At 34.1% G+C, this 24,042-nt stretch overlaps 2 protein-coding genes and 1 long non-coding RNA gene across 3 annotated transcripts in view; 1 reads left to right on the forward strand and 2 right to left on the reverse strand.

Moving 5' to 3' along the window:
• Window positions 1-9,388, reverse strand: part of LOC107669036 (potassium voltage-gated channel subfamily KQT member 1-like) — a 112,369-nt gene extending 102,981 nt beyond the window's left edge. The window contains exons 1-2 of the mRNA XM_016461136.1: window positions 9,342-9,388; window positions 5,059-5,555 (exon numbers count right to left, since the gene is read on the reverse strand). Coding sequence (XP_016316622.1) covers window positions 5,059-5,483 — 425 coding nt within the window. The 5' untranslated portion in view covers window positions 5,484-5,555; window positions 9,342-9,388. The remainder of the gene's footprint in view (window positions 1-5,058; window positions 5,556-9,341) is intronic.
• Window positions 9,389-10,323: 935 nt separating this feature from the next.
• Window positions 10,324-22,148, forward strand: mrps35 (mitochondrial ribosomal protein S35). Its single transcript, XM_016461143.1, has 8 exons — window positions 10,324-10,588; window positions 11,025-11,071; window positions 11,192-11,359; window positions 12,881-12,941; window positions 13,044-13,183; window positions 15,440-15,549; window positions 15,638-15,707; window positions 21,691-22,148. The coding sequence occupies exons 1-8, from the start codon at window positions 10,444-10,446 to the stop codon at window positions 21,949-21,951; spliced, it is 1,002 nt and encodes a 333-aa protein (XP_016316629.1). The 5' UTR covers window positions 10,324-10,443; the 3' UTR covers window positions 21,952-22,148.
• On the reverse strand, window positions 11,290-17,202 carry LOC107669044 (uncharacterized). The gene is made up of 3 exons (XR_001631941.1): window positions 17,107-17,202; window positions 14,310-14,416; window positions 11,290-11,350 (listed from the first exon to the last, which is right to left on the reverse strand). It is a non-coding gene; the product is annotated as an uncharacterized LOC107669044 (long non-coding RNA).
• Window positions 22,149-24,042: the final 1,894 nt, after the last annotated feature.

A 24,042-nucleotide genomic window follows, 5' to 3' on the forward strand; every position in this document is an offset into this window, starting at 1 on the left:
TTTTTGCATTTGGCTCCCAAACTCTGGAATAGCCTTCCTGATAACGTTGGGGGTTCAGACACACTCTCTCTGTTTAAATCTAGATTAAAGACACATCTTTTTGGCATTCAAATAATGCATCTCATAATCTTTTACTGCAGTTATATCTGATCAAATGCACATTATTATTCTTTTCTTTTGATTGACATCCCGTGGTAACAAGGATTTACACAAGCTTCAGTCTGGATCCAGAACACCTGAGAAGAGATGATGCCAACCCTGAAACAACATACAGAACTACCACATTTTGCTATAAGTTTGATTGTATCATATAATAATTGCTGTTAATAGTGTTCATCGTCTGTTTTATTACGTCTTAAATTGATTTTTCCGTACATTTCTGCCATATGGACATTAACTGACAGTCACCACTGATAAGCTACCACTAAATATTGTAGAAACTTAATTTGCTGTAAAGTTGCTTTGCAATGATTTGTATCGTGAAAAGCGCTGTACAAATAAACTTGACTTGACTTGACTTGACTTGACTTGACTTGACTTGACTTGACTTGACTTGACTTGACTTGACTTGACTTGACTTGACTTGACTTGACTTGACTTGACTTGACTTGAGTAATTTGTGGGCTACCTTTCATTTTTGGGTGAACTAACCCTGTAACTTTGCAAATTCTAGTATTGCATTAGTAGTGCATCCTTCTCATGGGTATTTAATCATTTTTAAAGAATTAAATGTCTTTTTTGGCTCATTTTATCTGTAAAAGAAAACCTGCTTAATAATTATGTACACCTGAATATAAGGATTTTTTCGCTTCCAGCCTTCATGGACAATTATGTATCACTTATAAATGATTAAATACAAAATGAATAGTAGTTATTAAGATTAACGTGGTTTGGAATTGGTCAAATGTGCTTGGAAAAAAAATATGATCAGAATATCAACTTGCCTAATAATTATGCATGCACTGTATATATAGCATATAAATAAAACAAAAAATAACTACGAAACCACCTGGCAACCACACAGCAATTATTCAGAACATCTTAGCAACTGCAAAACAACGCCTGGTCAACCAACCACACTTTGTCCTAGCATAGTGAGTTTTGCACTAAAAAAGAAAAAAAAAAAAAAAAAGCACCATAAAAGAATCACATGCACAATCTTCCAATTTTTCTAATTCTCGTGATAGATCTGTGTGAGGAATAGACTGAAATTTAAGCCATTATTCACTGAAAATCTGCTCATGAGGGTGAGTAAATGATAGAGAATCTTCACTATTCCTTTATAATCATAATAAAAATGGATTAACGCATCTGTTTTATATGTCCTAATGTACTCATTAGCTAAACTAGCTCACACTTCATAGTGATTTTTAACACAGAAATCCTCCATTTTCTCCTACAGCCTGTCAATAAATCCTTTTGAGACCACTGAAGTCTTGCTTTCTCTATGGAGCTGAAGGAGAGCCGCATCTCATGGTGACCTGTGTCTGAGTTTGCGGTGTTTGACAGAGACAGACGGGCTCAGAGGTGCTGCTTTCAGAATCAGGTTGACCCGTTTCAGGTGCGGGGACACATCCGGGCCAGAGACTCTCCTTTAGTTACGGAGAGCCACACGGCATCAGCTGTAATTAACACACGGCTGGAGCAACGTGCACTTTTAAAAACAAAACAGATGAAAATAAAACAAGATTTTGACATTTTCTGCGAGGGTTCGACATGCAAAACATGTCAGGAGTTTGTTCAAATCGCTACACTAAATGTGAGCGAAAGTAATTGAAATATCTGCATATCTGCATTACAAACAAGAAGAGATGTCACAAACCAAACCAGACGTCCAACCACTATTTTTAGAAATAAAATGAAGCTGAAATGAGGACACACTCAAATACAATCCTACAACACACTCTGAGAACAGTCAAACTTATAACTCTCTCAGACAAAAACAAACTACATCAGACATAAACATTATTAAAAAAGCAGTTCAGTTAAATCAAATAAAAATAGGTTTTTAATATAGCAGTTTAAAAGCACGCTAAACAATATGCATTAAGTGCCCATGGACACTTTATAGGTAAAAATTGTCAATTGTATACTAAAGCATCACTATTTTTGCCTTTATTAATTCTTCTATAATGAAATGAAAAATAATTTCTAATTGTACAAATATTCCATGTTGTTGCTCAGTTAATAAGTACTCATAAATCTGCATGTGTAGTAATTACAAAACAATTAGTAAAATGCTTTTAAAAAATTTTTTTCTAAATGCCATTTCACTTCCCAAATATAAAAATCAATACTATACATAAAAATTTAATTCTATTTTCTACCTAATAGAAAATGAATCATATTCCATATCATATTCCATATTTCATATCATATGAAAAAATGCCTGTTAAAATTGCCTGGTCATATTTACAAATGCCATATAACAAATACTATTAATAGGACGTCAACTTCTTAAAATGTCAATGTCAACGACCAAAATATAAAAAATCAACAATGTATATAAAAATACATTGTATAGGCTCAAATAAACAAATATTTATACTCATTTTAAAGTGATTAAATAAATCATATGCCTTAAATAAACAAATAATATTTACACTAAAAAATACTATTAATCATCGCAAGCTTCATATTTATAAATGCTGATTAGTAAAATGCTATTTTGAAAAAGTCTTAAATGGCATTTAACATGTAACACCACAGGACGTCAATTTCCAAAGAGTTTTTCATGGCAACTATAAATTTCATGGATAAAATAATTCTATAGACTCAAATAACATAAAACAAATATTTATCCTCAATTTAAACTGATTAAAAACCCTATTAACCAGGCACAAGCTTCATATTTACAAATGCTAATTAGAAAAATGCTATTTAAAATAGTTACTTCCCAAAGGTATTTCATGTCAACTAAAAAAAAATCAATAATGTAAATAAATTCTATAGTCTCAAATAAACAAGCTTTATAAAACAAGCAAGCTTTATTTTTACAAATTCAAGCAAAATGTTGAATTTTTTAGACAGCATGTCACACCGCAGGATGTCAACTTCCCAAATATAAAAATCAATCATGTACAGTACATAAAACATTTTTTTTAGGTTCTTCTTATAAGAATCATATGCCTTAAATAAACATAAAAAATATATTTACACTAAACAAATCCTTTTAACCAATGATATACTCTATATTTACAAATGCTAATTAGCAAATGCTACTTAAAACCGCAGGACATGTCAACTACCCAAATCTAAAAATCAATAATGCACGTAAAAATAAAATCTATAGTCTCAAATTAGCATGAAACTAAAATATATCCTCAATTTAAATGATTAAACAAATCATATGCCTCCAATATACATAAAACCAATCACAAGTTAAATATTAACATATTTGCATATTAGCAAAATTATATTTAAAATATTTTTAGATGGCATGTCACACCGCAAAATCAATAATGAATATTGTACATTAAAAAAAGGAAAATAAATATTTATCCACAATTTAAACTGATTAAAACCCTATTAACCAATCACAAGCTTCATATTTACAAAAGCTAAATAACGAAATGGCATTTGAAACAGTTTTAGACAGAACGTCTAAATGATAGGGATGTAACAGTATTATCAATATCGTGATATCGCGATAGCAAAACTCTCTCGATATTATCGTGGTCACATGACGATACGAAACGATAGGTCTTCCGGGCAAAAAGTGTAGTTTTTAAAATATATTAAACTTCTTATTCTAACATAAAAGGTCTTTAAAGTTGTGTTTTGGGCCATTATTAATTCGTTCAGACGATCAGCTCGTGATCCGGTGTTTTCTGCGCCTCCGTTCACTGTGAATGAATGCAGTCAACTCGTGTATTGCATGTGCTGCGAGTTTAGTGCACCAGTTATGCTTTATTTTCGCAGCAGAGGATTACAGCATTTCACTAGATTTTTTATTTTTTTCGTTTTTTTTTTACATTTTTTTTTTTTATTATGCTTCCATTTACAACAAACAAACAAGGTACATAAACACATCACATAATCTAACAACACGTGAACAGCCTTAGGTTGAGCATAACCAGTGATAAACAAGATCACAATAAACCAATAATAAAGAAGAAAAGAAAAGAAAAGAAATAAATAAATAAATAAAACAAATAAAACAAACAAACCAAAAGGGGCTTTTTACATTAGTTTATACATGCCCCAAAAACGAAATCAATTTGAGAGCTTTCTTGTTTTTAACCAATTCTAAAGATTTGCACAAAATTTTAACCTCATTCATCCACATTTCACTAGATTTGTAGTGAGAAGCGTTTTTGTTTTTGTAAGCATGTTTTCACTGAAGCTGGAGTTTTCCTTCAAAATAAAAGCTCTAATGCCGTTTCTGTCGAAATAAAAGCTTAAAAGTGCAGCATGAATTGCTGACAGCTAGCGGTTTAAACGCAGTCCAAATTCAAAATATCTCTTTCAAGCGTATTGTAATTTCCCTGCTGTAATGTAAAGCAAAAATAACATGCCTATGAAATATTAATTTTCATTTATTTGACAGTAATTGTTTTACAACATATGGCTACTACTCTCATTGTTGTTGTTATTATTATTATTATTATATTCTAATTTGTTTGGCTTTCTAAAACACCAGTGTGAATGTAATTTAGACTGAGACGGTATACCACAAATAAAAAGAGGGTTGAGTCCCCTTTAAAGTTCAGGTACAAGTCAATTCACTGACTTTTTTCTGACTTAGTTAAGAACATGGGTTGGAGCTCTTAATTTTGAACTCTCAACGTGCACTAGACAGAATAATTTAACTTTAAAATGTACAAAATGTTGTTTTTTTTTAATATCGCAATAAATATCGTACCATGGACTTCATATCGAGATATTATCATATCGTGAGATTTTGATATAGTTACATCCCTACTAAATGATGTTTAGAATGACGTGATAAATTAGCACGATAAAAGTCTGATTAAACCCCTATTAGCCAATCACAAGCTTTATAAGCACAAATGCTACATGCAGGTGAGTAGAAGTGAACAGGAAAGGTCTACTCACACGAGGAAGTGATACAGGAAGCACCTCAGGCCGGCGGGTCTCTCTAGGAAGTTGTACACATCGCCCTGCATGCTAGTCTTGGCGTGGTAAGGGCTGTGCGGGAAGCGGGCGGCGGAGGGAAGCGGGACGGTGGAGATGGAGAGGGGCTTGCAGCGCTCGCTGTGCGCTGGTGGATCCTTTGTGTGGCCACCTGGAGCGACGGGCGCGCTTGATCCATTATTCACCACGGGCTCCAGTTCCAGTGAAACAGGAGAGTGTGCCGCGGCGAGGGAAGCGCTGGGCACTGCTGCCTCCTCCAGGCTGTGCTGGAAGTCGTGGCCGTTGTGGCCGCAGTTCTTTAGTTTGATGCTGTTGCTGGAGGTGGACCATCCGAACGTACGTCCACGGGATAACAGAGGGGTCGGGCGGCCCAGCCTGTCCCCCATGGTGGAGATGCGTTTCAGTGGGGTTGTTGGGCAGAACTGCTCCAAAGAGATTAGTCTGACATGGCACTAAACCTGTAAAGGGAGAACAAATTTGAGGAAAAATTAAAAGAAGTTCACCTGAAAATGAAAATTTGCTGGAAATGTACTCACCCTCAGGTCATCCAAGTTGTAGATTAGTTTGTTTCTTCATCAGATTTGAAGAAATGTAGCATTACGTAATTTGCTCACCAATGGATGTGAATGGGTGCCGTCAGAATGAGAGTCCAAACAGCTGATAAAAACATCACAATAATCCACAAGTAATCCACACCACTCCAGTCCATCGATTAATGTCTTGAGAAGCCAAAAGTTGCGTTTGTAAGAAACAAATCCATTAAGACGTTAACTTTAAAGATCCGTTCATACCAAGGACGATAACTATAAAGATATAGCTCTAAAAATCATTCTCAATATTAAAGAACAGCAGAGTCCACACCACAACTATAACGATACAGGCACAGAGAAACGATATCATTGGAATCACTTTCAGAACGATTTTTTCAGATACAAACATTAACACCCAATCAGAATCCATCCTGCTATAATGAGGTCGAGAATTTAAAGCGGCAGACGAGCATGCGCTTAGAATAAACAGACGATATCGTCCATTGGTGTGGACGCTAATATCTTTATCTATATAGTTATCGTTCTCTGTGTGAACGGGGCTTAAACCATCATGTCCGCTAAAATATGAGTCCATAATCCATAATAACGCTTTCTCCAGTGAAAAAGTCCATCTGCTGTTGTCTCTCACATCAAAATCCACCCACATGTTTAGAGCTGTTTTGGACTGTTTTGGCTTGTAAACGATGTTTGATCTGAGCAGATTTCTCTCCTGATTCAGACAAGATAACTTTTTAACTAAAGAAAGCAATATTATAGATGGAGGACGCATATATGTTAGCGGTAGCAATGGTTTGAAAAACGTCTCGATGGATTTGTTTCTTGCAAAAACAAAGATTTTCACTTCTCAAGATGTTAATTGATGGACTGGAGTGCTGTGGATTTCTTGTGGATTATTGTGGTGTTTTTATCAGCTGTTTGGACTCTCAAGGGCACCCATTCACATCCATTGGTGAGCAAGTCATGTAATGCTGCATTTCTCCAAATCTGATGAAGAAACAAACTCATCTACATCTTGGACGGCCTGAAGGTGAGTACATTTCAGCAAATTGTCATTTTTTGGGTGAACTGTTCCTTTAATTGCTCACATTGGTTTACACCTTTTAAGATCATTTACAGTCTTGGTGATCTTGAGTATTTGGTTGCGTTTGATTGATCACCAGTTGTTGGGAAGTCACAGCACACATTAACTCATGAGGTGTCATGACGTGCCCCAAGTCTGCGGGTTTAAATAAGGAGCAGCTCGCAGCTCAGACAGGTTAAAATTGCACGAGAATGCACTGAAGATCACCAGACACATCCATAACCCTCCTCTGGCACTCAAATGCGCCATGAGATCATGTTTAAAAGTAGTGAAAAGTCACTCACTCACTCACTCACTCACTCACTCACTCATAAATAAAGGTTCTTCGATGGTTCTTAGGTTCTTGTATTCTATTTTAGGTTCTTATATTGTATTGTGTTCTCTTGTATACGTTGATAAATGCAACATTAAAGACATTTGTAATTACAAAAATTACAAAGAAATTCTATTTCAACTTAATGCTGTTCTTTTAAAGGGTTAGTTCATCCAAAAATGAAAATTAGTCCATAAATTACTCACCCTCAAGTCATCCTAGGTGTATATGACTTTCTTCCATTTTTGGGTGAACTAACCCTTTAAACTTTCTATTCATCAGTGAATCCTGAAAAAAATTGTATTACTGTTTCAACAACAAACTAAAAAATGAAGCAGCACAACTGTTTTCAACGTTTATAATAATCAGAAATGTTTCTTGAGCAGCAAATTAGCATATTAGAATGATTTCTGAAGGATCATGTAACACTGAAGACTGGAGTAATGATGCTCACCCCCCGGAGCCGTGTGAGATGCTTTTTTTATGGATGGGCACTTTTTATTTAACTTCTTTTGGACTGATGCATGCAACACCCGCTGAGTGGCATTAAACAGCTTGAAAGATCAAAGACAATTTTTAATATAACTCTGACTGGATTCGTCTGAAAGAAGAAAGTCATATACACCTAGGATAACTTGAGGGTGAGTAATTTATGGGCTAATTTTCATTTTTGGGTGAACTAACCCTTTAAACTTTCTATTCATCAGTGAATCCTGAAAAAAATTGTATTACTGTTTCAACAACAAACTAAAAAATGAAGCAGCACAACTGTTTTCAACGTTTATAATAATCAGAAATGTTTCTTGAGCAGCAAATTAGCATATTAGAATGATTTCTGAAGGATCATGTGACACTGAAGACTGAAGTACTGATGCTGAAAATTCAACTTTGCATCACAGAAATAAATTACATTTTAGCATATATTCACACAGAAAACGTATTACTTTAAAATGTAATAATATTTCACAATATATTTCACAATATTACCATTTTCACTGTATTTTTTGATCAAATGCACATTTTTTTGCTAAAAATGGAACAATGACACTTGTTTTTCCTCAGACAGAAAAAATCTACTAAGCATGTGCTGAATGAGTGTCATCACTCCAGCTTGATTGTGATTTCACTGAAGTCTTCCTCAGACGGGTCACAGAGCAGTGAGGAAGAGGAGTAAAATACCCTCATTAATGAGGTCAGACTTTCCCCTCAAGAGAAATCACAAGATCACCAATCCATCATGAGATGACCAGTGGATGGACACACAAAGCCACTGGAAAAAGCTTTGTGAGTGGAGACAAATCGAAACAGGACCCTGCCATCCTTTCTGCCACGTCTGTCAGTCACAGTGGCAGAGCCGCTGACAGAAGCGCCACTACAGCACCGGCCGCTCGCAGATATAGTTTCAGACCACCGCTTTAAGCTGCAGATCACAATGTCAAGAGATAGAAAGCACTCACATTCAGAGCATGTCGAGAGGATTTAGTGGACAGAGAGATAAACACACTCACGCTCATTCATGTGTGCATGAAGCACGAAAGCAGCAAATTAATGAAACCAGTCACTCTTCAAGTTATCAAACCAAAACGACTGGAATTAAATAGATTTGCCAGATTTTATATGACATATAATATATATGCAAAATTATTAATTTTGTATTATTTATGCAGGAATTTATTTATGCATTTAAATAATTTCAAATCATTATTATAGTTACACTTTACAAAGCAGTTGTTTACAGTAATATTAGTTAACACATTAGGCATCAAAAATAACAATATTATTTTTGCTGCATTTATTCACCTTGACAATTTTATAAATATACAATTGATCATTTATCATTATACAACTTTTGATGTTAAAAATGTCTTAATGTAAAAAATAACCAGATAAAGTGCTAGAAGTGATCAAATGCTAATACGAAGCTATTGTTTCTTGTTATTTCATGTGCGATAACTGTTAACAAGCATAAACTTATTGTAAACTAAGTCGTCGTATATTTCTATGCATATTTTGTGCATAGAAAATGTTCAGCTCAGAAAAGTAAAAAAAAAAATTAAATTTAAAACAGAAATAGACTATTTTAATTGCGAATAAATGCCTTTTCATCTATATTTATAGCCACAATATGCACATACAACGTCTTGAAATGTTTAGCTAGCTATGTTTATCTTCATAGACTCTACATAGAGTCAAAAAGACCCTTTTCTAATTCCTACACACGTCAAGACTATAAATCATTTTTAATCTTGCATCGATCACTTTATAAAACAAAAGAAATGAACTTTTAAATCAACAATACCTCTCTCCAGCAGGGCTCCTGGTGTGTGTCGTGCAGAGCTGCGCGTCAGTGCTTCATCATCATCATCATCATCATCATCTGAAGTAAACGCGTTAATTGCAGTGAAGAGGAGATGTGCTTCAGTTGTCTGTGATGCTGTGAGTGAAACACATTTGTGGAGATGCAACAGAACAGAGATCATCGCGTCTGTCAAGGCGGGCTCACGGAGGAAGCTTTTGAAATATTTCATAAACATAACAAATTCAAACGTTTTCGGCTCTGATATATGTAAAGAGTATTACGCCATACTCTCTGGGGGAAAAAATGATGATTCCGCTAATAATAATCAATGTTGGGGAAAGTTACTTTTAAAAGTAATGCATTACAATATTGCGTTACTCCATAAAAAGTAACTAATTACGTTACTTCGTTACTTTTTATTGAAAGTAATGCGTTACGGTACTTTTGCGTTACTTTTAAAATCTGGACAGTGCTTGCTTGTTTGTTTTTAAAATAAAAAAGTTCTGTTTTTGGCAAATATAAAAGCCTTTTCACACCAAAAGTGAAATGAATAAGCCTCAGTTAAAAAAGTAATCCGATTACGTAACTCGCGTTACTTGTGATGCGTTACTCCCAACACTGATAATAATAATATAAAAAATAATAAAAAATATCAAATAGAAGTTATTTATATTGTTTAACAAATACGTTATTTGCAAGCAAAAGGTTTCACAGAGTTATTTTAGCTATATAATGTACGCGTTATTAATACACTTATAACGTATCGCGAACGTGCTAGTCAGATTAAAAAAAATAGTTCAAAACGATAATCAGTTAAAAAACATTCTCTTAAAAACGCATCTCAAGACTTTCTGTTCAATTCATTCGTTTTCCATCTAGTTATATTCTCCACGTAGAACGCAAAGAGGCGCTCCAGCTTATATGTTTCACTCTCAAAATGTTACACTTAAATGTTGTTTTGAATAAAAAGCAGAGCGTTCGGTTCGTTTGTGTTTTGATATCGAATGAACAGCACTAGCATTTAACACGTCTCTCACGTTTTTAGCTTCGCTTTATTTGCGTCCATCCGGGCCGCCGTAGGCACGCTGCAGGTTTTTCCATCATGGCTGCGTACATCACTCACCCTGCGCTGTCCTCCTTATGCAAAATAAACTGTAATATTAATGCAATATATAGCTTAATTTCATTCAGCAGGAGGATTTCAATCTCCTCTGTCCTCTCAACAAGCGCCGTGACCACAGAATCAGGTAAAAATCGTATTATCTGTTATTTAATCTATTTACAGTATTACGGAGAGCTACAAAATAATGACTATGATTATTATAGAGTAAATATGTCATTACATTACTAAAATGAAATATTACATTTAACTAACAAAACTGGCATAATATTAAAATGTTATTGGACATGTACCATAGTACTACCATGGTATTCTTTGACTAAGTAAATACAGTTGTAAATGAATATGATAATCGTTCAATACCTAGTGTACATTACTCATTCAATACCCATGGTATTATCAGTTGATACCGTCATTGTACCATCAAATTCAGGGTTAATTGCTCGTCTGGCATGTTGTATTTAACTAAATTGTTTATTATGGCCTAATATTGTGACTTAAAAAATAACGTTACTTATTGAATGTGCACGTAATTTCTGCACTCATCAAATGTCTGATTACAGAAGCCGCAGGTCAAGGTGTCCGGGGTCAGCGGAGGTCAAAGAGACAGGTTGTTATTACGCTTTACCTCATCATACTCGTAATGCAGTTGGTCTGTGTTCTGATCTATCTTTATGAATCAGGTAAATAATATTATTGATAATAAAACACGTTTGATTGCATGGCACAGGCTGGGGAACCCAGGACCGAGCGGATGACTGTGGATCAGGACTGGACCGCAGTTTATCCCACTGCAGCGTCGTTCAAACCGTCCACCGTTCCTCTGCCGGTGCGGATGGGATATCCCGTGAAGAGAGGCGTACCGCCTGCCAAGAAGGGCAACCTGGAACTGATAAAGGTGATAAAGTCTTTTCAACTACATCTATTTAAAAACAAAATTAAAACAAACTCAAGCAGAAGTGCAATGTACAATATTTATTTGTTATGTATTTATTTTGGGGGGGGGGGGGTTCTACTGGTCTTAAAAAGTCTTAATAAGCCATTCCACAAATTAAGACCTAAAAAGGTCTTAAATTGCAGCAGAAAGTCTTAAATTCATAAAGCCATGGCATTAAATGTTGCATGCATTGCACAAAAAAAGAAAAACACTATCTTCCTCAATACTAATTTCAACATCCTTAAATCAAGACACATTTGAGATGCAAATTGAACATATGTGAACCCTGGACCACAAAACCAGTCATAAGTGTCAATTTTTCAAAATTGAGATTTATACATCATCTAAAAGCTTAATAAATTAGCTTTCCATTGATGTATGGTTTGTTAGGATCGGACAATATTTGGCTGAGATACAACTATTTGAAAATCTGGAATCTGAGGGTGCAAAAAAATCTAAATATTGAGAAAATCAGCTTCAAAGTTGTCCAAATGAAGTCCTTAGCAATGCATATTACTAATCAAAAATTAAGTTTTGATATATTTATGGTAAGGAATTTACAAAATATCTTCATGGAACATGATCTTTACTTAATGTCCTAATGATTTTTGGCATAAAAGAAAAATTGATAATTTTGACCCATACAATGTATTGTTGGCTATTGCTACAAATATACCCCAGCGACTTATGACTGCTTTTGTGCTCCAGGGTCACATATGAAGTCTTGTTTTTTGAGAAATTGAACACAATTAAGTGAGTTTATGCTTAAAACAAGAACAATTGTCTTTCAATAAGGTATGAAAACTTGTTTTCCCTTTTAATTAAGTTGATTTTTCAGAGTTCATTGGCAGATTTGTTCTTGTTTTAATCATAAACTCGCTGAGAAAACAAGATTTCTTATGTCATTTTTGTTCTCAAGTAAATGTCTTGATTTAAGAATCTTCAGACATTTGCACTGGAAGACAAGACAAAAATACAGATGAACACTTTTTTTTGCCTTGCGATCTCAAGCTATAGTACGATTTATTTCCATATTCCAGTGTTTGAGCTAATTAAGCCCTTTTTTGTCAAATGAATTGGAAAAATAATGGCGATCTTGTATTTTCAAACTTTGAAGTGTAGCTAATTGAGACCATATCGACATATTTTGTTCCATTCAAATTATTCCTTAATTTTAAATGTACCTTCATAAAAACTGCAGAAACCCTGTTTGTGCATTATGATGTGTATGGCAGAGCATATCTCTAAGGTCAGTTTGTAAGGATGTAGACCTAGCATGTCTCTTTGAACAGAAATTTTTAGAATTTGGAACATTTTTTTTTCTGCAAAAATGGAAACCCGTGTATATAAATTGTGGAAACCTTATTGTGAACTTTAAATAATGCTAACTGGTCCTATTCAGCTCGTCTTTTGTTGCATATACATCAAAACGTGACATTTGTAATAAAACACTTTTTTTAATCATGCTTTAATGTCTTTCAGATCCCAAACTTTTTACACTTAACCCCTGTTGCTATTAAGAAGCACTGTGAGGCCCTGAAGCGTGAGTTTTTTTCAGTTTTCAATAATGGACAGCAGCAAATGTTATGTGGCGTGCTAAATGAGAGAGAAAGATTTGTAAATGTTTTCCGTTTAATTTGTCCAGAGTTCTGTACGGAGTGGCCGTCTGCCCTGGACTCGGATGAGAAGTGCATGAAACATTTTCCAATCCAGGTGCAGAGTAAGGAATTCGTATCCGCTGGATTGTCGCTGAAAAACCCAGACGCGAGGATAGTGACACTGAAGGTACGTCTGTCAGTTTTGTTTATTACTTTCTGGAGCTTAAATTAATATTTTCCAAATTATGAAATTTTTTTGTTTTTGGATATGACCTCTTTGTTCAAAACAGCCCAGCATCCACCTAGAAACCAGAGCTAAACTGCGTATTCTGCTTTGTTTTCTTTGTGAAATAATCTGTTTGAATGGGCAGAAATTCGACACATTTTCGTTCCGTTTTTTTTTTTTGTGTGTGTGTGTGTGTAACCATTCAGTTTTTCATCATCACGTATTTAGAGTAAACTGTGTGTAAATGGGATGTCAAAGCAAAACAAACTGCGGTTAGTCGCTTTTACACGTCAGTCATGGTCTCTTTCTGTCTAAATGGGTGTTTTTGGACAGAATATGCTGCGGAAGGGACTAGACATTTACTGTCAAAAGTCCGGCTACTTAAAAAATGAAGCATGATGTGGACTGTTTTTCTGCCCATACTGTCTCCTCTTAGCAGAATTATTTACACTTGAACATATTCAGTAGCACATTACGAAAGATACAGGAGAATTAAATGAGCATAAACATTCCAGATAAGTAATAAGTCATTTTTGCTTGTCGTCAATAAATGGATAAATACTCGTCAATGAAATGCGGTCACTTGAAGACATGCGTGAATCTTAGGGATGTAACGATTACCGGTTTGACGATAAATCATGATAAAATTCCCCACGGTTAGTATTACCGTTTCATCTTTTAATTATCATTAAAACTGTATTAGATTACCGCGATTTGAACAACTCACGATAAATAAATACTGTGCAGCATAAAGCACAGTTTTAAGTAACAGTCTCACGTGCGCACAGCACGCAGAGTAGTTTCATTTTGTGTGAAAACATGGCGGAAAGCTAAGAATTTGTTGTTTGTTGATTTTTAGATATAAAACTTGAAGTGATTTATATGTCGTTACTTTTTGAACATCTCCAGCACGTTAACAATACCGTGATAATACTGATAACCCTGATCATTTTGGTCACTATAATCGTGATAAGAAATTTTCATACCGTTACCGTTACATCCCTATGCGTGATGGCCTCATTGATTTTGCAGTATATTCTCTCTTTATTTATAATCTGAAATGTGCGATTTATCATAAATCTCTCACCATCTGGCTGAAAAACCAGGAATCGCCATCTGACGTTAATCCCGTTGGATTAGGGCTGGATGTGAAGGGGATCAAAGGGCAGATTTACGGGATGAGGGTCTTCTTGACTGAAACAGCCAGAAAACCCAGGATAAGTCAAGTGCTATTGCATTGTGCACCATTGTTTTGTTCTTTGAGAGAGAGAGCTTACTGTAGTGATGACACTGGGTTGTGTTTGTGCCGAGCCGGAGCGGGATTTAAAGAGCAGAGTTGTACATGATAGTTAGTGCTTTTTGAGGGTTTGTTGTTTGGAAGAATGAGATTTAATAGAAAGCATGTTCAAGATGACTGGAGGAACGCCAAGTGAAAATGATTGCTGGAGAAATGCTGAAGATTTGGATTAAGTGACTCATTGTCCTTTGATGAACTTTCAAGACTGGGAAATAAATATAAATAAACTTTAACAAAATGTTAAATGAATAGAAAATATTATAATAAAAACTTCAGTTGTCAGTTATAATATTTTATATTATGAATTATATTTTTATATTTTTTCTTTAAAATTTGTGTTACAGTTTTAGTGATTTTGTGTTTTTGTCCTTTTCATGACTATTTATGTTATTTTGTATCCCTATTAATATTTTTAATTTATTATAAATGTTTTACATACATTTTATTTAAAAAAAATCTATAAGTGCATGTTTACATTTTTGTTTTCTGTTTATTTAAATTTTTGTTGAAGTTTTAATGATTTTGTTGTGTTTTTTGTCATTATTGTCTATGCATGTTATTTTAGTATCGAGATACTATTATAGTTTTATTATTTTTAATAAAATATATTTTTATACATTTTATAAAACAATTTGATAAATATTGAAGTTTATTTTTGTATTTTCTGATTTCATTTTAATTTTTTTACATTAGTGATTTTATGTGTTTGTGTCATTTGTCATATTTCATTCATTTTATTTCAGTTTTAGTTATTTTAGTACATCAAGAGATAAGCAGGGTCCTGATCATCCTATCAGTGTTTACTATCTGACTATACTTTATTCCTCGTGTGTGTACTCTCAATAATGATGCATTTTTAACCATTTAAACATTCTCCCTAATTAAAAAAGGCAGTTCAAATGTGTTTCTGCCCTTTGCAGGTGAAGCTCTCCAGCTTGAATCTGGATGATCACGCCAGAAAGAAGATGATCAAACTCGGTGAAGAGCGATACTGCAAAGACACCGACACGCTCACCATAACCACAGACAGGTGCGTGATATGGATACATATTCTTCTGTGTTGTTTTATTCCTCATTTCTCTTACGTTAAAATGATCTTTGTGTGTGTGTGATTGTAGTTGCCCGCTGAGACAGCAGAATTACGATTACGCCATGTACCTCCTCACCGTGCTTTACCACGAGTCCTGGGTGAGTCTGCAACCCTCCACATTACTTCAGAAACACTGACATTTGTATGCGATTTCAACTTTTTCCAGCAAGCTGAAATGAGATGCATTTTTGTGATTTATTAGCTGTCATGTACAAATCTGTATAGGTTCAATGTTTAAGATCATATCTACTAGGGCTGTAAAAAAAAAAAATTGCGAATTTCGAATATTCGTCGAATTTAAAATAAAAAGCCCACTGGATTGCGGAGAATGTTGTTTACGTCAAAACCGGTTCACACAGAACGCATATTTATCACATTTTCTAGAGGGACATCTATCATCATTGCACTCGCGTCTCGCACAAGAGAGCCACATGTTTAGAAAGCCATGTAAAATTAACGCAAGTTTAACGTTTAAAAAACATGTCTCGAGACATTATGGCGGTTTTTCCCATCCCACTGCATCTCATGTTTTTAAATGAAGAAAGTGTGATTGGTTTTCGGTCCTTTGTATTAAACTATACATACATGCATGATGCTGTTTTGTTTTTTGTTTTCTTGTGGCCTCGAGAGAAGCCAAAAGCTTTTTTCCCCCTAACTGAAATTATGCCTTTTAAATTCGAATATTGATCATATTTAAGTACAAAATTCGAATTTAGATTTTCAGCCATTTTGACAGCCCTAATATCTACACAGTAGGGCAGGATTTACATGCTACAGGGTGGATTTCATGAAAACTGTCAAGAAATATGCAGGTCAAAATTTGCATGAAATAAAACATTTTGTTTGCATGAAGAAAATTAACCCTGTAGATGTTAAAATAGTCTTCAGATGTCAACAATAATTGAGATGCATAATATCTATATCAGTATCAATATCAGTCACCACTTGATTTTATTTTTTGTTAAAAGTACTATACAGTAATACATGTTTGTGTGTATGTATATGTATGTATATTAATTCTAGAATTATATATATATACACATACATACACATATATGATGTATTTATACAAAACTAAATTTAATAATAATAAAAATAAATTATACAATTATATAAATTTTTTTTTAAGTATAATAATATACAATATATTTCTTAAGGGTGGCAAAGCGGTATAATATTAGCAATAATATCATATGTTTCATGTGTCAATTCACTTTTGTTCAAACTTTCTAATGGCATAAATGTATTAAATTATTACAAATTTCTAATTTTTAAGTGAACCATTGCTTTAAGCATGAGCAATAATAATAGTGATGCTTGCCTTAGCACTAATCATTATTGATCATTGTGATTTCTGTATCAGTACATCGACTGGATTGTGATCAGCTTCTGTCTGATGGAGGTTGATGTGTTCTCCGTGCTCGTGTGTTTGAATCACAGGACAGTCTCTCTGATGTCTGTCACTGAACACATGAATATTTCATATCTCTATTGTACCTGAACTCTTATGAAAGTTTCAGTGGGGTCCCGCTGGCAGTGGGGTGGATTTCCATGACAGAGACCCCCTGTGGGACGACATTAAATGATAGGATGAGGGGGGTATGAATAAAGGTTGGGAATCCACAACAGTGACGGTGCACTTTGGGTTTTTACATCCCCTTCCCTAAGTTTGCTCAAGATGTGTGCATTTTCCCATCATGCTCTTGTCGCTGGAGACTAGCTGGCTTTGGTATTGTGTAACTATGTTCTGAGCTTCACTAAGAAGCCTGGCTGAGAACCACGCTCGAGCTTTGTTTGCCATCCTGGTTGGGAAGTGTAACGGTGTCCGCTGGCCTTTCGCTAGCACAATGGCTAGCACAGTGGCGGCTCGGAGCGCTCAGGACGGGGTAGAGTGACGTCGGGTGGGAACGGGAGGGGGGGCCACAAAGCAGCCGATTGTTCCAGACCACGAGGGTGATTGTATCTCCAAGACCTGATTTAGCTGCCAATACGGCTACAGGATAATCCATTCAAACTGTGTTCACATTGACTGGAAGAGGTTTTGGAACAAATGTGGCCTGGGTGTGTTTCCAGAGGTTAAATATCACCCCTTTTTTCCATTTCATTTGGTTTTTAATGCGTCGTGAAGTCATCACAACACGTGATTGCAATGCGGTGTACTTCTGAAATGTTGGGTGGCCAAACAGCAAAAAAAATACAAAAATTAATCAATAATACAGCTCGACTTCATGGAAATATGTTAGGATATTTGTGGGATACATTTTCCTAATGTAAAATAGATTTCGTTTAAATCAAATGCTAAAATATATTACAAAAAATGTCCACAAAAATACATTTTCCAATCTTAAAATACATTTGGGTAAAAATAAGAAAATATAATTTAGAATTTAATTTAAATATAAGTCAAAATATATTTATGCATATCTATATTAGCTATATATTTAAATAGCAATATAGGAAATTGATTTTTAAAATGTATAATATTTAATTTAAACCCTTGTTTCTGATCTTTAAATACATTTTAGGTAAAAAAGCATAAATATGGGAAATATAACTACGATCAAAATATATTTATGTAAATGTGTTTTTATATGTTGTAAAGATACAGCTTAAGGAAATAGTTTTTCAAATGTAACATTTTATTTAAACCTTCAAATGCTAAAATATATTACAAAATGTCCAAAAAAAAAAATGTCCAATCTTAAAATACATTTTGGGTAAATATAATAAATATAGGAAATATAGTAAACTAAAGCATATCAAAATACTTTAAAAACTATATTAGCATTTTTTTTTTTTTTTTGCTGGCCAAAAATAAGTTTCAAATATATGCTAAATAAACAATGCAACTTAAGGATATGTATTTTTCAGGGTTTTTTTTTTTTTTTTTTTTAAACCTTCAAATGCTAAAATATATTACAAAATGTCACAAAAAAAAAAGTTTCCAATCTTAAAATACATTTTGGAAATATAAGTAACTAAAACTTCAAAATATCAAAACATATTTATGTATTTACCTGTATTTATATAAAATATTAAATGTGGAAAAAATACATTTCTGATAATAAAATATATTTTGGCTAAATACAAGAAGTATTTAAATATATTTTGAATATTATAACTACATTTAGATATAGATATATAGCTTTTTTATATTATAATGCTAACATATGAAATGTATTTAAAATATACATTAGCATTATATTTTGAAATACATTTAAAAATATATCTGTAAACACATATAATAATTTTTATTAAATTTCCATTATATGGGGAAACGTCACGTTTTTCAATTGAAAGATTAAAGGGTTAGTTCACCCAAAAATGAAAATTCTGTCATTAATTACTCACCCTCGTGTTGTTCGAAACCCGTAAGACCTTCGTTCATCTTCGGAACACAATTTAAGATATTTTTGATGAAATATGAGATACGAAAACAAAAATAACAACTTTATTCACACGCTGTCGTGAACGCGCATCCACAAGTGATGCAGTAGAGACGAAAATGTGGAATAAAGTCGTTATTTTTGTTTTCTTTGTGCAAAAAAGTATTCTCGTAGCTTCGTAACTTTACAGTTGAACCACTGATGTCACACGGTCTACTTTGTCGATCATCTTGGTACTTTTCTGGACCTTGAACGTGGTAGTTACCTTGCTGTCTATTGGAGGGAGGGTCAGAGAGCTCTCAGATTTCATCAAAAATAACTTCGTTTGTGTTCCGAAGATGAACAAAGGCCTTACGGGTTTCGAACAACACGAGAGTGAGTAATTAATGACACCCAAGTTTTTGGGTGAACTAACCCTTTAAAGTCATTTCCAAAAATGGGGTCTATATTGATTTCACATTGACTTTAACGCTTGTTTTTGGTGTTTCTTGAACAGAAGAGCTCTCCAAGAACCCATATTTTTCTTTCCCCGAGCGGTTAACCGATCAGCTCGGCTCGCACAGCGGTGGCCTTTCGAAAGCAAACCACGAGCGTCTTCATGTCCTCAGTCAGGTCCTCAATTACACTCCTACTCTCTCCAGTGAAAGGCCAATCTCATCAATTAGTTGCAAACCATTTGATTTGCCTCTTCGGCTAAATTGAATCATTTGGGTCAACAGTCCTAATCAAATCCTCACGGTCTGGCCAAACCACCTTCATCTCCATAGAAACCACCTAATCCATCAGTCGCTCCCTAAGTAGTGCCCTGCGGCCGGGTGATTTGAGGAGAGGAATGGAGGACGTTTGGAAAGGGAGAAGGACGAGGGATTGGTTTGTGTGTGCATGACCTGTATTGATAGTCATTAGGCTGGAGCACCAGAGGCCTTCACACACACAAAGACGCTTTTGTCACTGAGGATGGGAAGTATTGGGAAAATTTAGTCTCAGGCTAAGGAGGGACTCCAAGGGTTCTTATCAAACTCAAGCTGTCTTTAAAAGTTTGCAGCACTCGTTCAAACGCTTAAGCAAATGTTGAGCGGGTCTCTTCATGTTTTCAGTGAAATCAGAGCCGCTCGTCGTGTTTATTACAGCAGTTCCTTTCCAAATCAGCTTGGCATTTTTATCGTGCCAGAATTCCTCAGCCGATCCAAGACGGTCGAAAAGTATAGTTTGTTTTCAATGCTTAAACAATCTTAGTCCAAGTTGGGTTTAAATGTGCTTTTTGACATTTTATCATCAAATCACTTCTTTTACCAGAAGATAATATTGTAAGGCTTGGATCGTTTAGTGTCGCATGCTCTCAGGCACTTGATTCATTGCTTGTATGATGAATCTCAGCCTTCAGTGAAGTTCTAACAGTGACATTTTAAGTCCTGCAGTTGATGCTCCTATGAGGAGAGTTTGAGACACTTTTTCATTAGTACAACTATATGACATACAAAATCTGGCCAAAATATTTAAAAAAAATAATGATAAAATAAAAATAAAATAAAAAAAACATACCTAAGTAATCAAAATAAAGTAAATGTATTTTAAAATCTATATTAGCTATATATTTTTGGCATTTTTAAATATGTTGTAAACAATGCAGCTTAAGGAAATATTTTGTTTAAACCATCCAATGCTAAAATATATTTCAAAAAGTGCAAGAAAATACATTTCTAATCTTAAAATACACTTTGGGTAAGTGCAAAATGTAAAAATATAAATATATTTAGATTGAAAATGTGATAATTAAATTATTCATATAATATATATATATGGCCATTTTTTGTATGTGTACACTTTTGGGGCAATGTATTTTTAAGTGAAGTTGTTAACAATATAAATATAATTTATATTGAGATGAGAAGTCAAAAATTGAGGAAATCAACAAAAAAAAACATTTATTTTTAAATATATTCAAAAACATATAAATATATTTTGGACCACAAAACCAGTCATAAGGGTCCATTTTTTGTAATTGAGATTTTTTGATATATTTATGGTAGGAAATTTACAAAATATCTTCATGGAACATGATCTTTACTTAATATCCTAATGATTTTTGGTATAAAAGAAAAATCAATAATTTTCACCCATACAATGTATTGTTGGCTATTGCTACAAATATACCCCAGCGACTTAAGACTGCTTTTGTGCTCCAGGGTCACATATTCTAAAATATATATATACATTTTTGGACTTTTGTGTATGTACACATTTTTTAACAATATAAATATATTCAGATTAATAGAAAATTAGACAAAAAAAGGACATAAAAATACATTTTTAAATGTATTCAAAAACATTATATAAATATATTTTTAAATATATTTCATCAATGTTTTGCCATTTTTTGTATATTTTAATATATATATGAAAATATATATTGTTTTCCCATACGGTGGAGACTTAATGTTTTTCCATGTTAAATGTAATGCCATACAGTCACAGGTGTAAAAGACTGCTGATATTGCACAGTGTGCCTTTGCTTTTACCTAATTTCATATTGTACAGCAATCCTAATCGTAAATTCATTATTTTCACCACTGCATTTGGTACAACACATTTGAGAGTGCACACCAAACATTTTGCTGTTATCTTCCACTTGATCAATCAATCATTTTCACCATCAGTCTTTTAAAACTGTTTTTGCCATGTCACTGTTTTACAGAAAACCGAGGCGTGGGAGCAGGAAAAGACGCGTGCGGATATGGAGGAGTACGAGTGGGAAGACAGTCCGTCCCAAAAGAACGTTCTGGACACTCTCCTGCGCATGCGACCGCTTGGAGCGAAGGATGAGGTGGAGGAGCTGCTGGGGCAGCCGGCGGTGCAGGAGTACAGAGACACCATGCTCAGGCTGAAGAACGAGGGAGAGACCGAGGAAAATCTACACAAGTATAAAGAGGCTGTGAAGAAGCTCTTTAATATCTGAGCTCCGTTATAGGGAATATACATGTATAATTTCATATTAAAAATGTGTTAGGGAAAACTAAAAGCAGTAAGGTGGCTTTTTTTTTTTTTCACCAGTGAGCCATGCATTGTTTTTATCATTTTGATGTTTTTGTTGTTGTTTTCAAATTATATGCAAAAGTCTGCTATATTCACGAAAAATAAATTAATGACAATTAATGAGCGACGTTAACCAATTTCTGCTTTTTTTTTTTATTTGTTTTTTTTTTCCCATGAAAAACAAAAAGAATATTCAAGCTTCTAAAAGTACAACAAAAATAGGTCTATTGAAAATGCTATCAGTTAAGTAAGAGCCTGTTTCTGCCACAGCAATTAATGAGCGACGTTAACCAATTTCTGCTTTTTTTTTTATTTGTTTTTTTTTTCCCATGAAAAACAAAAAGCAGAATATTCAAGCTTCTAAAAGTACAACAAAAATAGGTCTATTGAAAATGCTATCAGTTAAGTAAGAGCCTGTTTCTGCCACAGGACAAAATTAATTACAAATGGTAATTGCAATTTTTTTATCTCACAATTCAGACTTTTTTTCCCCACAATTCAATTCTGATTTCTTTTCTTTTTTTTTGCAATTGCGATATTTATAACTTTCAGTTCTGAGAAAAATTCTGAAAAGTTAGAATTCAGGAAAGATCAGAATTGTGAAATATGAAGTCTGAATTGTGAGATAAAAGGTCACAATTATTTTTTTGTGGCAGAAAGAAAAAAAAAAGAAAAAAAGTCAGAATTCCGAGTTTACAACTCACAATTATTTTTTTTATCAGAATTTTGAGGGGACGATAAAAAATATAAAAATAAAGGAAAGACTTTTTCATTCTGTTGCAGAATCAGGCTTCCATAGTTAATAGATAAAATTATAGGACAAAACTTCTGTAGGGGGAAACCTGTGGCTTTGGTTTGCATTTCACAAGACCGATTGCAATGCAACCGCATTAAAAAAAAAAGACTGCAAATGAAAATTGAGATCTTCTGCATTAAGTTCTCTTTTATTTCATGAAAAAATAAAATAATGCAGTTTTGAATGACTCGGATGAGTACATGACAAAATATGATCTATTCATTTCAATATCAGACACAGTAAATGTGTAGTTTACTGTATATAAACTGGGTCAGTTCATTTCATATCTCGAAATAATTACCCCTAGAACATTAAACACCAACTCCCCACACAAAACATTCCCTCGATGGTGCATCAGCTGCCATTACAGCACCCCACTGAAAGGAGGCTTTGAGCCAACATCTAGTAAAAATACCCCAGCACTCCATTAGTTCCTGCTCTGAGCTGTCACTTCTGGGAAAGCAGAAACCGAACTCCTCAGCGAGAGCTTCCGGCCGCTTCCATTTGGACTTGGAAAGTGGCGGCGGTCTTGCGCATCCTAAAGCACTTAGCAACCAACTGCCTTTTTGGAACAAAACTGTCAGGTGTTCTCAACTGGACGAGTGTTTGCAGAGTCAGTTTTCACTCGACTGTATCCGAAAATAAGACTTTAAAGGTGTAATTAAAATATAAACTGTATATAAATATAAATCTGTTTAATGGAATTCTAAAGGCTTTACATGCACAAAACTGTCCAAGAAAGACGTTCCTTCACTAATACCTCCATAAAATACATGCTTTCATCATGCATTCACTTTATAAAACAAGATCTTGGTTGAAAATTCACAAAATCTGAACTAAAACCTACTGTAGCCTCCGTAGGCAGCATTTAAATGCATCATAGTGCAGACTTCTATGATGCCTCGTTTTGGTCAAATTCTAAAGCAGCATGTATTTTTTGCAAATGCAAATTTCCAGAATGCATTGCAACAAACTCGGCGAAAACAAACAAAATATCGCTTATTTTTAAATTTAATTTTAAATTAATTTAATAGCAAATATATTGTTTGAAGTATAGTTAAATCCAACTTAAATGGACTGTTTACCCCAAAGTTTTAGAGCATCAGCTCAGCATACAACACCAAACTCTATTAGAATCAATTGTGAGATTCTGCCCATGTAGAGCGTTCCAAATCAATCACTTATGAGGTTCCATCTTCCATGCTGTCTTAGAAAGCA

The sequence above is a fragment of the Sinocyclocheilus anshuiensis genome, unplaced genomic scaffold (genome assembly GCF_001515605.1).
Source record: "Sinocyclocheilus anshuiensis isolate Anshui unplaced genomic scaffold, SAMN03320099.WGS_v1.1 scaffold324, whole genome shotgun sequence".
NCBI classification, from domain to species: domain Eukaryota; kingdom Metazoa; phylum Chordata; class Actinopteri; order Cypriniformes; family Cyprinidae; genus Sinocyclocheilus; species Sinocyclocheilus anshuiensis.